The following is an 18,577-nucleotide window of genomic DNA, read 5'->3' on the forward strand; positions in this document are numbered from 1 at the left end:
GAAATCAACTTTCTGGCTCAGTGAGCAAATCTACATCCAAAACCTTAACCTGAGCTACAAATCTTCCCAGAATTCAAGAGGGTGGTTGAATGGTGTGACAGTAATGTGCCTTTAGCTCTTTGCTGTTTTTATTGGAGAGAAGTGTCACAGTGGTGCTGGTACATCGGCTGGCAAACCAGTGGGTAAACAGCTTTGAGCTTCCTGAGTTTTCCTTTAAATTCGACAGAAGAAGTATCAGTGGGTGGAGTCAGGCCCACACAGACCCAGGTTTTAGTTTTGTTTTCAGTGTTTGGAACTTGAAGCTGACAGATAAGGCTCTCTCTCTGCTGCAGCAGAAAGCTGGCATTGTCTCTTTGCTGCTAAATTGATTCATTTGGCATCTATTTCTCTTGGACTGGTGATAGCACGTAAGGAAAAAATTCTTTTTTTGCTGAATTTGCCTTTGCCAAGGGTGTGTTAACGGGATACGATTATATTGGGATAGTTGAAAATAAGTAGTTACATAACGTAAAGCCCTCGATAAGGTTCCCCACGAGAGGCTCATTCAGAAAGTTAGGGGTCATGGGAAACTTGGCTGTCTGGATACAGAATTGGCTGGCCGAAAGAAGACAGCGAGTGGTAGTGATAGGAAAATATTCCGCCTGGAGGTTGGTGAGCAGTGGTGTCCCACGGGGATCTGTTCTTGAGCCTCTGCTCTTTGTGGTTTTTATAAGTGACTTAGATGAAGTGGAAACATGCGTTAATAAGGTTGCTGATGACACAAAGGTCGGTGGTGTCAACGATAGTGTCAAGGGCTATTGGTAGGCTACAACAAGACACTGACTGGATGCAAAGCTGGGCTGAGAGGTAGCAGATGGACCTGGATAAATGTGAAGTGACTAATTTGGAAGATCAAATGTGAATGCTGAATACAGGGCTAAAGACAGGATTCTTGGCAGTGTGGTGGATCAGTGGGATCTTGGGGTCCACATATATATAGAACCCTCAAAGTTTCCACCCAAGTTGAGAGGTTTGTAAGAAGGTGCATGGTGTTTTGGCTTTCATTAACAGGGGAATTGAGTTTAAGAGTTGTGAGGTTATGCTGCAGCTCTATGGAGCCCTGGTTAGACCACACTTGGAATACTATGTTCAGTTCTTGTCGCCTCATTATAGGAAGGATGTAGATGTTTTAGAGGGGAGGCAGAGGAGATTTACCAGGATGCTGCCTGGACTAGAGGGCATGTCTTATGAAGAGAGGTTGAGTGAGCTGGGGCTTTTCACACTGGAGAGAAGGAAGAGAGGGGACTTGACAGAGATGTGCAAGGTACTGAGAGGCATAGACAGAGTAGATAGCCAGAGATTTTCCCCCAGGGCAGAAACGGCTGTCACGAGGGGTCATAAGTTTAAGGTGATTGGAGGAAGGTATAGGGGTGATGTCAGAGGTAGGTTCTTTAGGCAGAGAGTGGTGGGTGTGTGGAATATACTGTCAACGGTGGTGGTAGAGTAATTTAATCGATTGATGGACAAGCACTTGGGTCGCAGTAAATTGAGGGGTGTATAGGTTTGGTTGATTTTAGATTAAGAGACTGCTCAGCACAATATCCTGGGTTGCAGGACCTGTACTGTGCTGTATTGTTCTATGTTCTATATCAATAGAATTAAAGTTGTGTCAATTCTCATTTTCTTGTCTGCATTTTAACAGTGTTGTAAGAATAAAGCCCAGTGGTGGACCAATTGAATCACATCTGGAACACAGTGCCTTAAGCTTGCCTTGAAATAAAATAGTTGGAGTTGAGGATATCTCATTGATGTGTTGTAAGAGGTTATGAATTTTGTTTAGTTAGCACAAAATGGAAGGCAGGGAGAGACATGGAAATTGGCAGCAAGTAACAGCAGCAATGCTGGCAGGATGGGCTGAAGGGCTTGCAGAATAAGACTATGATTCTGTAACGGATGGATTGTTTGGTTTCGTGGATAAATCTTTGAGACAGACTCTTTGTTTAGGGGCAACCCATTGCAGAGATGACATGATGAGCGGAACTTGTTGAAAAAACGTCGCCGCCGATTTCAAAGCATCCAACCGCACGAGACAACTTTCCCTGACAACTGAAGGGCAACGCACCTGAACAGGAGCATCAAAGCATTGAAGAAATTGTGGAAGTTGTTGTGTCGGTTGATGGGGGTGCTGTCATCCAGGCCGATGTTTCCGAAGAGCTGTGGGAAGTCCAGGAAGAGATTGAGGCAGCATGCAGAACACTGGCTAAGTGTAACTCTCACTGTCTGATTCACATGCTAACCCTTTCACTGTACTCAAGGCTCATACCTGCATCCCAATGATGGCGTAGATGAAGAACAACATGGCGATCAGCAGGCAGACGTATGGGAGGGCCTGGGGAAGATAACGGAGAATCAACATGAACATTACAGCGAGCTCGACACTCCGCACGAGAGCACGGATACACCGCCCACCGCAGCACGGATACACCGCCCACCACAGCACGGATACACCGCCCACCGCAGCACGGATACACCGCCCACCGCAGCACGGACACACTGCCCACCGCAGCACGGACACACTGCCCACCGCAGCACGGATACACCGCCCACCACAGCACGGACACACTGCCCACCGCAGCACGGATACACCGCCCACCGCAGCACGGACACACTGCCCACCGCAGCACGGATACACCGCCCACCGCAGCACGGACACACTGCCCACCGCAGCACGGATACACCGCCCACCGCAGCACGGACACACTGCCCACCGCAGCACGGATACACCGCCCACCGCAGCACGGACACACTGCCCACCGCAGCACGGATACACTGCCCACCGCAGCACGGATACACCGCCCACCGCAGCACGGACACACTGCCCACCGCAGCACGGATACACCGCCCACCACAGCACGGATACACCGCCCACCGCAGCACGGATACACCGCCCACCACAGCACGGATACACCGCCCACCACAGCACGGATACACCGCCCACCACAGCACGGACACACTGCCCACCGCAGCACGGATACACCGCCCACCGCAGCACGGACACACTGCCCACCGCAGCACGGATACACCGCCCACCGCAGCACGGATACACCGCCCACCGCAGCACGGACACACTGCCCACCGCAGCACGGATACACCACCCACCGCAGCACGGATACACCGCCCACCGCAGCACGGATACACCGCCCACCGCAGCACGGACACACTGCCCACCGCAGCACGGATACACCACCCACCGCAGCACGGATACACCGCCCACCGCAGCACGGACACACTGCCCACCGCAGCACGGATACACCACCCACCACAGCACGGATACACCGCCCACCGCAGCACGGATACACCGCCCACCGCAGCACGGATACACCGCCCACCGCAGCACGGACACACTGCCCACCACAGCACGGATACACCACCCACCGCAGCACGGATACACCGCCCACCGCAGCACGGACACACTGCCCACCGCAGCACGGATACACCACCCACCACAGCACGGATACACCGCCCACCGCAGCACGGATACACCGCCCACCGCAGCACGGATACACCGCCCACCGCAGCACGGACACACTGCCCACCGCAGCACGGATACACCGCCCACCACAGCACGGATACACCACCCACCGCAGCACGGATACACCGCCCACCACAGCACGGACACACTGCCCACCGCAGTACGGATACACAGCCCACCGCAGCACGGACACACTGCCCACCGCAGTACGGATACACCGCCCACCGCAGCACTGATACACAGCCCACCGCAGCACGGACACATTGCCCACCGCAGCACTGATACACAGCCCACCGCAGCACGGACACATTGCCCACCGCAGCACTGATACACAGCCCACCGCAGCACGGACACATTGCCCACCGCAGCACGGATACACCGCCCACCACAGCACGGACACACTGCCCACCGCAGCACGGACACACTGCCCACCGCAGCACGGACACACTGCCCACCGCAGCACGGACACATTGCCCACCGCAGCACTGATACACCGCCCACCGCAGCACTGATACACCGCCCACCGCAGCACGGATACACCGCCCACCGCAGCACAGATACACCGCCCACCGCAGCACGGACACACTGCCCACCGCAGCACGGACACACTGCCCACCGCAGCACGGATACACCGCCCACCGCAGCACGGATACACCGCCCACCGCAGCACAGATACACCGCCCACCGCAGCACTGAAACACAGCCCACCGCAGCACGGACACACTGCCCACCGCAGCACGGATACACCGCCCACCGCAGCACGGATACACCGCCCACCGCAGCACGGATACACCGCCCACCGCAGCACGGATACACCGCCCACCGCAGCACGGACACACCGCCCACCGCAGCACGGATACACCGCCCACCACAGCACGGATACACCGCCCACCGCAGCACGGATACACCACCCACCGCAGCACGGATACACCGCCCACCGCAGCACGGATACACCGCCCACCGCAGCACGGACACACTGCCCACCGCAGCACGGATACACCACCCACCACAGCACGGATACACCGCCCACCGCAGCACGGATACACTGCCCACCGCAGCACGGACACACTGCCCACCGCAGCACGGACACACTGCCCACCGCAGCACGGACACACTGCCCACCGCAGCACGGACACACTGCCCACCGCAGCACGGACACACCGCCCACCGCAGCACGGATACACTGCCCACCGCAGCACGGACACACTGCCCACCACAGCACGGATACACCGCCCACCACAGCACGGATACACCGCCCACCGCAGCACGGATACACCGTCCACCGCAGCACGGATACACCGCCCACCGCAGCACGGACACACTGCCCACCGCAGCACGGATACACCGCCCACCACAGCACGGATACACCGCCCACCGCAGCACGGACACACTGCCCACCGCAGCACGGATACACCGCCCACCGCAGCACGGACACACTGCCCACCGCAGCACTGATACACCGCCCACCGCAGCACGGATACACCGCCCACCGCAGCACGGATACACCACCCACCGCAGCACGGATACACCGCCCACCGCAGCACGGATACACCACCCACCGCAGCACGGATACACCACCCACCGCAGCACGGATACACCGCCCACCGCAGCACGGACACACTGCCCACCGCAGCACTGATACACCGCCCACCGCAGCACGGACACACTGCCCACCGCAGCACGGATACACCGCCCACCGCAGCACGGATACACCACCCACCGCAGCACGGATACACCACCCACCGCAGCACGGATACACCGCCCACCGCAGCACGGACACACTGCCCACCGCAGCACGGATACACCACCCACCGCAGCACGGATACACCGCCCACCGCAGCACGGACACACTGCCCACCGCAGCACGGATACACCACCCACCGCAGCACGGATACACCGCCCACCACAGCACGGATACACCGCCCACCGCAGCACGGATACACCGCCCACCACAGCACGGACACACTGCCCACCGCAGTACGGATACACCGCCCACCGCAGCACTGATACACAGCCCACCGCAGCACGGACACATTGCCCACCGCAGCACTGATACACCGCCCACCACAGCACGGACACACTGCCCACCGCAGCACGGACACACTGCCCACCGCAGCACGGACACACTGCCCACCGCAGCACGGACACACTGCCCACCGCAGCACGGACACATTGCCCACCGCAGCACTGATACACCGCCCACCGCAGCACGGACACACTGCCCACCGCAGCACGGACACACTGCCCACCGCAGCACGGATACACCGCCCACCGCAGCACAGATACACCGCCCACCGCAGCACTGAAACACAGCCCACCGCAGCACGGACACACTGCCCACCGCAGCACGGATACACCGCCCACCGCAGCACGGATACACTGCCCACCGCAGCACGGATACACTGCCCACCGCAGCACGGATACACCGCCCACCGCAGCACGGACACACCGCCCACCGCAGCACGGACACACTGCCCACCGCAGCACGGACACACTGCCCACTGCAGCACGGATACACCACCCACCGCAGCACGGATACACCACCCACCGCAGCACGGACACATTGCCCACCGCAGCACTGATACACCGCCCACCGCAGCACGGATACACCGCCCACCGCAGCACGGACACACCGCCCACCGCAGCACGGATACACCGCCCACCGCAGCACGGATACACCGCCCACCGCAGCACGGACACACCGTCCACCGCAGCACGGATACACCGCCCACCGCAGCACGGACACACCGCCCACCGCAGCACGGATACACCGCCCACCGCAGCACGGACACACCGTCCACCGCAGCACTGATACACCGCCCACCGCAGCACGGACACACCGTCCACCGCAGCACGGACACACCGCCCACCGCAGCACGGATACACCGCCCACCGCAGCACGGACACACCGCCCACCGCAGCACGGATACACCGCCCACCGCAGCACGGACACACCGCCCACCGCAGCACGGACACACCGTCCACCGCAGCACTGATACACCGCCCACCGCAGCACGGACACACCGTCCACCGCAGCACTGAAACACCGCCCACCGCAGCACGGACACACCGCCCACCGCAGCACGGACACACCGTCCACCGCAGCACTGAAACACCGCCCACCGCAGCACGGACACATTGCCCACCGCAGCACTGATACACAGCCCACCGCAGCACGGACACACCGTCCACCGCAGCACGGATACACTGCCCACCGCAGCACTGAAACACCGCCCACCGCAGCACGGACACATTGCCCACCGCAGCACTGATACACAGCCCACCGCAGCACGGACACACCGCCCACCGCAGCACTGAAACACCGCCCACCGCAGCACGGACACATTGCCCACCGCAGCACTGATACACAGCCCACCGCAGCACGGACACACCGTCCACCGCAGCACTGAAACACCGCCCACCGCAGCACGGACACACCGCCCACCGCAGCACGGACACACCGTCCACCGCAGCACTGAAACACCGCCCACCGCAGCACGGACACACTGCCCACCGCAGCACGGATACACAGCCCACCGCAGCACGGATACACCGCCCACCGCAGCACGGATACACCGCCCACCGCAGCACGGATACACCGCCCACCGCAGCACGGACACACCGTCCACCGCAGCACTGAAACACCGCCCACCGCAGCACGGACACACTGCCCACCGCAGCACGGATACACAGCCCACCGCAGCACGGATACACCGCCCACCGCAGCACGGATACACCGCCCACCGCAGCACGGATACACCGCCCACCGCAGCACGGACACACCGCCCACCGCAGCACTGATACACCGCCCACCGCAGCACGGACACACCGCCCACCGATGCACGGAAACACCGCCCACCGCAGCACGGACACACCACCACCAGAGTACTGCTCTCGGGGCAGGGTATGTAATGAGACCCAGGCAGTGGTGCCCTCGCCTGACCGTGATCCCGGTTTTTGTGCCATTTTACCTTGAAGGATTGCACAAAGGTCCAGAGGAGGATGCGGATGGTGTAACCCTGGCGCAGCAGCTTGATCAATCGAGCCGCACGGAACAGCTTCAGGAAGCTCAGGTTCACAAACTTTAGCTGCACACAGAGATGGGAATGGTCGATGAGAGGCTGGCCTTCCACCATCTGACCCACTGCACCGTCAGTGCCCCAATGGCCCCCCTGTGCCCCAATGGCCCCTCAGTGCCCCAATGGCCCCCCTGTGCCCCAATGGCCCCTCAGTGCCCCAATGGCCCCTCAGTGCCCCAATGGCCCCCCTGTGCCCCAATGGCCCCTCAGTGCCCCAATGGCCCCTCAGTGCCCCAATGGCCCCCCTGTGCCCCAATGGCCCCTCAGTGCCCCAATGGCCCCCCTGTGCCCCAATGGCCCCCCTGTGCCCCAATGGCCCCTCAGTGCCCCAATGGCCCCCCTGTGCCCCAATGGCCCCTCAGTGCCCCAATGGCCCCCCTGTGCCCCAATGGCCCCCCTGTGCCCCAATGGCCCCTCAGTGCCCCAATGGCCCCCCTGTGCCCCAATGGCCCCTCAGTGCCCCAATGGCCCCCCTGTGCCCCAATGGCCCCCCTGTGCCCCAATGGCCCCTCAGTGCCCCAATGGCCCCCCTGTGCCCCAATGGCCCCTCAGTGCCCCAATGGCCCCCCTGTGCCCCAATGGCCCCTCAGTGCCCCAATGGCCCCCCTGTGCCCCAATGGCCCCTCAGTGCCCCAATGGCCCCCCTGTGCCCCAATGGCCCCCCTGTGCCCCAATGGCCCTTCAGCCATGTTTCCACTCTCTCAGTGCCTTCCATCCTTTCACACACACTTTACCAGATTGCGGTTTCTCCTCCCTCGCTTTCTCCCCCTCGATTTGCACTGATTCCTCTCACTGTTTTTCTCTATTTCTTGCCTTTCCTCTCTTTTCCCATCCTCCTCTCCCTTTCCCCTCCCTCTCCATTAATTTGTTCTCTCTCTCATCCCTGTTTCTCTCTCCCCCCACCCCCCCATGCTCTCTCACCTCTCTCCCCCAAATTCTCCCTCCTCCCTCCCCTCTTATACACCCCGATTCCCTCCCCCTCTCTCTCCCCCATCCCTTCTCTCTGCCTCCTCTACTTCTTTCTCTAACCCTTCCCTCTCTCCCACTCCCCATGCTCACTCTCCCCCTCCAATCTCTCTCCAATCCCCTCTCCCTTCACTCCCCTCTCTCACTCGCCCCCACCCCGTCTCCCCAATCCCCTCTCTCACTCTCCCCGCTCACTCTCCCCACTCCCTTCTCTCACTCTCCCTCTCCTCCCTCTCACTCCCTCCACTCCCCTCTCTCACTCTCTCCACTCCCCACACTCCCCACTCTCACTCTCTCCACTCCCCACACTCCCCACTCTCACTCTCTCCACTCCCCTCTCTCACTCTCTCCACTCCCCACACTCCCCACTCTCACTCTCTCCACTCCCCTCTCTCACTCTCTCCACTCCCCACACTCCCCACTCTCACTCTCTCCACTCCCCTCTCTCACTCTCTCCACTCCCCACACTCCCCACTCTCACTCTCTCCACTCCCCTCTCTCACTCTCTTCACTCCCCACACTCCCCTCTCTCACTCTCTCCACTCCCCTCTCTCACTCTCTCCACTCCCCACACTCCCCACTCTCACTCCCTCCACTCCCCTCTCTCACTCTCTCCACTCCCCACTCTCACTCCCTCCACTCCCCACTCTCACTCTCTCCACTCCCCACTCTCACTCCCTCCACTCCCTTCTCTCACTCTCCCTCTCCTCCCTCTCACTCCCTCCACTCCCCTCTCTCACTCTCTCCACTCCCCACACTCCCCACTCTCACTCCCTCCACTCCCCTCTCTCACTCTCTCCACTCCCCACTCTCACTCCCTCCACTCCCTTCTCTCACTCTCCCTCTCCTCCCTCTCACTCCCTCCACTCCCCTCTCTCACTCTCTCCACTCCCCACTCTCACTCCCTCCACTCCCCTCTCTCACTCTCTCCACTCCCCACTCTCACTCCCTCCACTCCCCTCTCTCACTCTCTCCACTCCCCACTCTCACTCCCTCCACTCCCCTCTCTCACTCCCTCCACTCCCTTCTCTCACTGGGATGGGATGGGGTGGGGTGAGGTGGGATGGGGTGGGATGGGGCGAGGTGGGGCGAGGTGGGGTGGGGTGAGATGGGGCAGGGTGGGGCAAGGTGGGATGGGGCGAGGTGGGGTGGGGCAGGGTGGGATGAGGTGGAGCAGGGTGAGGTGGGTGAGGTGGGGCAGGGTGGGGTGAGGTGGGATGGGGTGGGATGGGGTGGGGTGGGGTGGGATGGACTGAACCTACTTTGCACTCGTTAACGATGATCTCACTGATGCTGCCCACCACTGTCACAAAGTCAAATACGTTCCAGGAATCTCGGAAATAATTCTGGGAAAGGAAATGAACACAAGGTCTCAGAACAGTAAGCAGACAGGAATGTCAGCGTCACAGGCACAGGGACAGGGACAGGTGGCTAGGACACGCTGAGTGTGAACTCCTTGTGTCACTCCCATCACAGATCGCTCACATGTACCATCCCATCACTGTCTCTTTACACACAGTTCACTTATACCTTCCCATCCTGGTGTACTGAACACTCCCACAACACGGGCAGCATAGGGTTAGATACAGAGTAAAGCTCCCTCTACACTGTCCCCCATCAAATACTCCCAGGACAGGGGCAGCACGGGGTTAGATACAGAGTAAAGCCTCCTCTACACTGTCCCTCATCAAACACACTCCCAGGGACAGGGACGGCATGGGGTTAGATACAGAGTAAAGCTTCCTCTACACTGTCACCCATCAAATGCTCCCAGGACAGGGACAGCACGGGGTTAGATACAGAGTAAAGCTTCCTCTACACTGTCCCTCATCAAACACACTCCCAGGGACAGGGACAGTACGGGGTTAGATACAGAGCAAAACTCCCTCTACACTGTCACCCATTAAACACTCCCAGGACAGGGAATGCACGGGGTTAGATACAGAGTAAAGCTCCCTCCACCTCACTGCCCTGTGTTGTTCCTTTGCCGGATGTATCCTGAAAATTTCCCATGACCCTGTACAGTTCCTGTAGCCTGTGGCTGAAGGCCCTGAATGCTGATTCTACACGCCAGAGAATCTCACCCACCATATCTAAATCACAACATCGCTCCCCCCGGAGCGATTATCCTTCTCTTTGCTCACCAGGAATCCGAAGGCAATGATTTTGAGGATACACTCAAGTGTGAAACTGATGGTGAAGGCGATGTTCATGAACTTCAGGACAGTTACAAAGCCCGGTGGTGGGGAATGATGCTGTAAGGAAAGCACAGACACACACAGTGAGTGAGTGCACCGCCTCTTGCAGCAATGAACTGACAACACTGAGACCAATAGAGAAAGCAGTCGTTCGAGAATATTGGTCGCAATCCCATCCACCTGACAACAGCCTCGGATAGTGGCTGTGCATCGAACAGAATTCAGACAACACAAATCAGGATCACATCAGGGCTGGCTCGTGAAGAGAGAAAGCCTGGGGCTGTGGCATGGTGGAAACGCAGCGCTGTGAAAGAAATAATTCAGCTGTGACAGCATGATTTGGCCAGAGAAAATCCGGCGTAACTGAGTGGTCTGCAGAGTTAGATCTACAATATCTGGTGATAAACAGCATTGTCTAGCTTGACACAAAGAGAGAGAGACAGAAAGAGAGAGCATTATCCAGAGAGAGAGAGAGAGAGACACACACAGACAGAAAGAGCATTACCCAGAGATACAGGGAGAGCATTACCCAGAAAGAGGGACAGCATTACCTACAGAGAGAGAGTAAGAGACAGCAGTACCCAGGGAGGGAGGTGGAGACAGCATTACCCAGAGACAGGGAGAGCATTACCGAGAGAGAGAGAGAGAGGAGAGAGAAAGAGAAAGAAAGAAAGAAAGAGAAAAAGAGAGAGAGAGAAAGAAAGAGAAAGAGGCAACATTACCCAGAGAGGGAGAGACAGAGAGAGGGAGAGAAAGACAGACAGAGAGAGGCAACATTACCCAGAAAGGGAGAGAGAGAGAGAGAGAGAGAGAGACAGAGAGAGAGAGACAGAGAGGGAGAGAGAGAGAGAGAGAGAGAGAGGCAACATTACCCAGAGAGGGAGAGACAGAGAGGGAGAGAGAGAGAGAGAGAGAGAGAGAGAGAGAGGGGCAACATTACCCAGAGAGGGAGAGACAGCATTGCCCAGAGAGAGACAGAGAGAGAGAGACAGACAGACAGACAGAGAGAGATAGCATTACCCAGAGAGGGAGAGAAGGGCAGCATTACCCAGAGATAGAAAGATAGTATTACCCAGAGAGAGAGAGATAGTGAAAGAGAGAGAGAGAGAGAGAGAGAGAGAGAGGGGGGGGGGGGGGGAACGGCACCATTACCCAGAGAGAGAAGGACAGCATTATTCATAAAGAGAGAGAGAGAGAGAGAGAGAGACAGTGGGTGGTGGTTGTGGGGAGACAGCAGTACCCAAATACAGCGAGAGCGGGCAGCATTACCCACAGAGACTCAGCATTTCCCACCAAAGTCTACAATCCAAGTATTACAGATTATTTTGCCATCTTGTGAACAAGTGCTACCCAGTTTGTAAAGTGTAACTCAATGTGACTTAAGTTGGAGTCAGTTTCACTTGGATTTAAACTGTGTTGTTCAGTTTTAGCACAAATTACTGGGTAACCCTGTTACTCAATAGTACGCATTATTTCTCCACGTCCTGGACACTCTGAGATGTTAGCCAGTGTGACACAGTATTACCAAGCCTTTAATATTGTGAAGCCTACCTTCATCATGAGGACGACGGTGTTTAGTGCTATCATAGTCAGGATAGTGTACTCGAAAGAGGGGGACACCACAAAGTGCCAGACTCTGTACTGGAAGGTCTGTCTGTTCTGTGGCATGTACCTTGTCAAGGGTTTGGCACTGATGGCAAACTCGATGCAGGCTCTCTGGGGATAAAGCAGAGGCAGTAAAAACAGGGCCATAAACACTGAAAAGATCTTTCCACATGCTGCGTCTGGATCACTCGCACTCTTGAACTTCTTGCTGAACAAGTGGGAAGGCAGGAGATCGATTCGATTTGATTTATTACTGTTGTACATTTTGAGATACAGTGGAAAGTATTGTTTTATGCACCATCCAGGCAAATCATAGAAGCACTACAGGGTAGAACAGAATGCAGAATATAGTGTGACAGCTACAGAGAAGGTGCACAGAAAGATCATTAAATGAGAGGTCTGTTCATAAGTCCGGGGTGGCACAGTGGCTCAGTGGTTAGCACTGCTGCCTTACAGCACCAGGGTCCCAGGTTCGATTCCAGCCTCAGGCGACTGACTGTGTGGGGTTTGAAAATTCTCCCAGTGTTTTCCTCCGGGTGCTCCGGTTTCCTCCCACAATCACAAAGATGTGCAGGCCGGGTGAATTGGCCATGCTAAATTACCTGTAGTGTTAGGTGCATTAGTCAGAGGGAGATGGATCTGGGTGGGTTACTCTTCGGGAGTTTGGTGTGGACCCAAAGGGCCTGTTTCCACACTGTAGGGCTTTTAACCTAATCTAATATGTGCGCACACACTCTCTTCCTCTCTCTGCCTGGGTTACCTCCCACAGTCCAAAGATGTGCAGGTCGGGTGACTTGGCCATGCTAAATTGTCCTCAGTGTTAGGTGCGTTAGTCAGAGGTAAACCTAGGGTAGGGGATTGGGATTGGGAATGGGAATGAGTTTGGGTGGGCTACTCTTCGGAAGGGGTGGTGTGGGCTTGTTGGGCCGAAGGGCCTGTTCCCACGCTGTAGGGAAAGAAGTTGTTGTTGAACCTGTTGGTCCATGTTTTCAAACTGTTTCACCTTCTGTGAGAATTATGAGGGAGTGCGAGATGAACACGCAAAGGGACAAAGAAATTGTAAAGATGAAGTTAGCAATCCAGGGAGAATTACTGCTTGGGGGGTGTGGGGGGGGCGGGAACAGATCAAGAGAAAGGGGGACAGGACAGAGGAGAAGGAGTGTGTGAGAGACAGAGTGTTAAAAAAAGAGAGACAGAAAATACACCTCATTTTTCTCCAGACTGCTCTCCTCCAGCATCTTGTCTCCCTGCTCTTGGAATGTGATGATGATCAACGCCACAAAGATATTGACGAAGAAGAAGGGGAAGACAATGAAATAGACGATGTAGAAGATGGACATCTCCATCCTGTTGCCTGGAATGGGTCCTTGGTCCACTTCTGTCACATCCACCGAATGCTGCAGGACCCTGCAACCAAGGTTAACACCTTAATATCAACATCGCGAACAGGATTCTGTCTGCCCAGATCAACGAGCAAGGTGCAAACTGACTAATCTCTCTCAGTCCCCTCTATCTCTGATGTGTGCACTTATTGGTGTCTCTTAGTTCCTTCTCTCCCCCTCAGGGAGATATCTGTACCCTGACTGGTGTCTCTCAGTCCCCTCTCCCCCTCAGGGAGATATCTGTACCCTGACTGGTGTCTCTCAGTCCCCTCTCTCCCTCAGGGAGATATCTGTACCCTGACTGGTGTCTCTCAGTCCCCTCTCTCCCTCAGGGAGATATCTGTACCCTGACTGGTGTCTCTCAATTCCTTTTCAGCAAGTCGGTGAACACTGGAATTGTTGATGAGTATCCTGATCATTGTGTGTGCCTGTCATGTCTGACAAGGCTCAAAATGGCACTGTGACTCCCAGCTCTTTGGGGACACAGTTCCAGACTCCCCCAGGTGTCTATGTGAACGAGAGCCCCCTGACATCAACCACAAGTTGGCCTTGTTTTCATCTTAATGTTACGACCATTCCTTCTCAATCCCCTGCCTGAGGATATACTGATGTCTCCTGAACCGTGACCACTTCTTTTTGTCACTTGGGGCAGTGTCACTCTGAATCCCTGTTTCCCTGGTCTCGTACAGCTCACATGTCCCTATGATGGAGTTATACAAGTAGCTTGATGAGTCTGCCAGTGAGTTGATGACAAAGGCCTCTTCTCCATGTGTGTTAGTCCAAAGTTCCAAAACAATGCAACAGCATATAAAACAGTAATTACTGCTCCTGGAATCCAAGGAAATCAACTCCAGCACCTAAAATACCTCAGAAAAGGAGCAGCTGTTACAGCCAGAAAGTTTTCCCATCCTCCATCTTGGATTACCCAGTGAAGAAGGTGTTTGGTATGCTTTCCCTTATTGGTCAGAGTACTGAGTACAGGAGTTGGGAGGTCATGTCGCGGCTGTACAGGACATTGATTAGGCCACTGTTGGAATATTGCATGCAATTCTGGTCTCCTTCCTATCAGAAAGATGTTGTGAAACTTGAAAGGGTTCAGAAAAGATTTACTGGGATGTTGTCAGGGTTGGAGGATTTGAGCTATAGGGAGAGACTGAACAGGCTGGGGCTGTTTTCCCTGGAGCGTCGGAAGAGAGGGGTGACCTTATAGAGGTTTACAAAATCATGAGGTGCATGGATAGGGTAAATAGACAAGGTATTTTCCCTGGGGTTGGGGAGTCCAGAACTAGAGGGCATAGGTTTAGGGTGAGAGGGGAAAGATACAAAAGAGACCTAAGGGACAACCTTTTCACGCAGAGGGTGGTACGTGTATGGAATGAGCTGCCAGAGGATGTGGTAGAGGCTGGTACAATTGCAACATTTAAGAGGAATTTGGATGGGTATATCAATAGGAAGGGTTTGGAGGGATATGGGCCGGGTGCTGGCAGGTGGGACTAGATTGGGTTGGGATATCAGGTCGGCATGGATGGGTTGGACCGAAGGGTCGGTTTCCGTGTTGTACATCTCTAAAACTCTAGTCGGTGAGTACTTACTGAGGCCAGCCCTCTCCGGTGGAGACAGTGAACAGCGTCAACAGGGCCCAGATGACGTTGTCATAGTGAAAGTCGTAACGTTTCCACTCGCGATCAACCACTTTATTCTCAGTCTCGTAGACCACATACTGGCCTCTGAATCAGAGAAGAAGGATCCCATAAGATGACAGACATACGCTCGCTCTCCCCGCGCCCTCCACATGCATGTGAATGCTCGTATACAAACCCATACAGTGACATGGTGACCACACAGGCTTGTGTGCACACATGCCAACCCAAACACACAGCACGCACACACACACATGGGAAGGCTTCGGAGGGATATGGGCCGGGTGCTGGCAGGTGGGACTAGATTGGGTTGGGATATCTGGTCAGCATGGACGGGTTGGACCGAAGGGTCTGTTTCCGTGCTGTACATCTCCATGACTCCACACCCAAACTTGTTGCAGCTGTAGCTGTTGTGATGTTTCTTTGCCTGGGCTACGCTACCAGGGACAACCTTTTCCTTTGAAAGAATTGTCTCTGGAATTGGAGAGGGTGTTCCTCGGGCTCACGCAAAGACGGTGACAGGCTCTGGGGAAATGGAGCTGGGAGAGGGTGAAGGAATATGGTGTACAGAAAGATGGCACTCTCAAAGCCAGTGTTCAGGGCATGGGCTGATGGAGGGGTGCTGCGAGAGAAAGCGGGTTCCACAGTGTGGGAACTGTGTCACTGAGCTCACGTGAACACATACTTTCATTCACACACACATTCAGGACGGTTCAAAGTGCTGGTTAGCTTATTGAAGTGTTTTGTTACTGGAATGTGTGCTCCCCTCCACATGCACTCACACATGAACACCCATACATGTACACACATAAAACACACAAACTCACACACTGACACATCAAGCACGCTCTAGCACAGGGATGAAGGGTAAAGTTCACTGTGGCACATGCAGCACTCTGTATGTGTTTGTTTATGGTATGTGTCTATGTGCATGTCTGTGAATGCATGTGTCTGTATATGTGTGCACCCCTGCATGCATGTGTGTCAGTGAAAGCATGTCAGAAGCAATGCATGTCAGTGTGTGTGTATGTGTGTCAGTGTGAACATGTCAATGTGTGTCAGTGTGTGCATGTGTGTCAGTGTCAGTGCATGCATGTATCAGTGTGTGCGCATGCATGTCAGTGTGTGCATGCGTGTGTCAGTGTGTGTGCATGTCAGTGCGTGCATGTATCAGTGTGTGCGCGGGTGTCAGTGTGTGCGTGTGTCAGTGTGTGTGCATGTCAGTGTGTGTGCATGTCAGTGTGTGTGCGTGTGTCAGTGCATGCATGTATCAGTGTGTGTGCGCGTGTCAGTGTGTGCATGCACGTGTCAGTGTGTGTGCGTGTGTCAGTGCGTGCATGTATCAGTGTGTACACATGCGTGTCAGTGTGTGCATTCATGTATCAGTGTGTGCGTGCATGTATCAGTGTGTGTGCGCGTGTCAGTGTGTGCATGCGTGTGTCAGTATGTGTGTGCGTGTCAATGTGTGCATGTATCAGTGTGTGCGTGTTTGTGTGTGTGCGCGTTTGTGTCTGTGTGCGCGTTTGTGTCTGTGTGCGTCAGTGTGTGCGTGTTTATCTGTGTGCTTGTCTGTGTGCGTCAGTGTGCACGTGTGTCAATGTGTGTCTGTGCTTGTGTCAGTGTGCGTGTTAAAGAGTGAGTGTTAATGTGTGTGTCAGAGTGCGAGAGTGACAGTGAGTGTGTCAGTTAGCATGTATCAGATTAAGCATGCAAGCATGCAGTGTGTGAGCATCGGTATGTAAGTGTCTGTGTGTGTGTCAGTATGTGTGTGTGTTAGTATGTGTGTGTGTCAGTGTGTGTCGGAGTGCGAGTGTGTCAGAGTGCATCTCGGTATGTGTGTAAGATTAAGTGTGCAAGTGTCAGTGACTGTGTGTCAGTATGAGTCTGTGCACCATGTGTGAGTTTGTGTCAGTGTGCATGCCAAATATGTGAGCGTATGTGTGTCAGTGTGCGAGTGTGTGCAAGTATATCTCAGTGAGTATATCTGTGTGTGTGTGCCTGTGTGTGTGTGTGCGGATGTGCGCGAGCGTGACCACATGCAATATATTGGGAATCCGAGAGGCCTGTGTCACCTGCATTCCTTTTTAGTGAGCTTGCTGCTGTCTGTGCAGTAGAAAAACTTGCCCTTGAAGAGCTGCACGGCGATCACTGCAAAGATGAACATGAAGAGTTTGTAGACTATCAGGATGTTAAACACGTTCTTCAGTGATGTCACCACGCAGTCGAACACCGCCTGAAACCAGAACACCACAGGGATCGTAACGTCAGGACACTGCCCTGAGCCCACTGGCCCCTCGTAATCTACAGCTTCATCACTCAGGTCCCTCTCATTCCCCACACTGAGTGACATTGAATGGTGGACGGGATGAGGTTGAGTCCGGGCTGAACAACAGAGGAAACTGAAGCAGGAGTAGGTTTTCTTTCAAGCCCGCCTGTCCTATCCAACATTCAATAAGATTTTGGCATCCTCCATCTCAATTCCACTTTCTCACTCTATCTCTCAATTCAAAACATCTCCGAGTCGTTGATATCATCAAAACTAAAGCTGCGCAGGTCAGTAGCAGTTCAAGATTCAAAATTCTCCAATTGATGACATTTCTCCTAACTCAGTCCTAAGTAACTGACTATTTAACCTAAGGCTGTTAGCCTTAACTCTCGGTATCTGTGTTAAATCCCATAAGAATACTACATCTGTCAATGGGTTAACTCTCAATTTTCATGACAGCCATTTCCCCCTCACCCTTGATTCCCTTACTGGTTAAAAATCTATCTCAGTCTCAAATGTGCCTCACGACCCAGCCTCGTCAGCCCTCTAAGCTAAAGAATTCCACAGATTCACCATGCTCCAAGTGAAGAAATTCCTCTTTGTTTCTGTCTATGACTCCTTACTCTGAGATTACTCCGGTCCCAGACTCTCTCACAAGGGGAACCAACCTCTCCACATCTACCCTGTGAAATCCCCTCAGAATCTTGTAGTTTCAATAAGATCACCTCTCAGTCTTCAAAACTGTGATGAGTATAGGCCTAACTTACTCTTCGCGTCAGACAGTCCCTTCATACCTGGGATCAGCCCTAGTGAACCTTCCCTGGATCGCTTCTCTATCTTTCCTTCGATATTGGGTCCAAAACTGCTCCGAGTATTCCAGCTGTGGCCTACTTCCTTACATAGGTTTGGCAAAACCTCCCTAATTTTATA

At 55.0% G+C, this 18,577-nt stretch overlaps 1 protein-coding gene across 1 annotated transcript in view; it reads right to left on the reverse strand.

Annotated features, from left to right (window-relative positions):
• Positions 1-18,577, reverse strand: part of LOC132818913 (probable voltage-dependent R-type calcium channel subunit alpha-1E) — a 127,783-nt gene that overhangs the window by 94,493 nt on the left and 14,713 nt on the right. Inside the window, exons 6-14 of the mRNA XM_060830045.1 lie at positions 17,454-17,614; positions 15,334-15,468; positions 13,565-13,766; positions 12,306-12,470; positions 10,701-10,811; positions 9,819-9,902; positions 7,483-7,599; positions 2,303-2,368; positions 2,102-2,193 (exon numbers count right to left, since the gene is read on the reverse strand). Coding sequence (XP_060686028.1) covers positions 2,102-2,193; positions 2,303-2,368; positions 7,483-7,599; positions 9,819-9,902; positions 10,701-10,811; positions 12,306-12,470; positions 13,565-13,766; positions 15,334-15,468; positions 17,454-17,614 — 1,133 coding nt within the window. The remainder of the gene's footprint in view (positions 1-2,101; positions 2,194-2,302; positions 2,369-7,482; positions 7,600-9,818; positions 9,903-10,700; positions 10,812-12,305; positions 12,471-13,564; positions 13,767-15,333; positions 15,469-17,453; positions 17,615-18,577) is intronic.

The sequence above is a fragment of the Hemiscyllium ocellatum genome, chromosome 9, assembly GCF_020745735.1.
Source record: "Hemiscyllium ocellatum isolate sHemOce1 chromosome 9, sHemOce1.pat.X.cur, whole genome shotgun sequence".
In the NCBI taxonomy this organism is placed as follows: Eukaryota; Metazoa; Chordata; class Chondrichthyes; order Orectolobiformes; family Hemiscylliidae; genus Hemiscyllium; species Hemiscyllium ocellatum.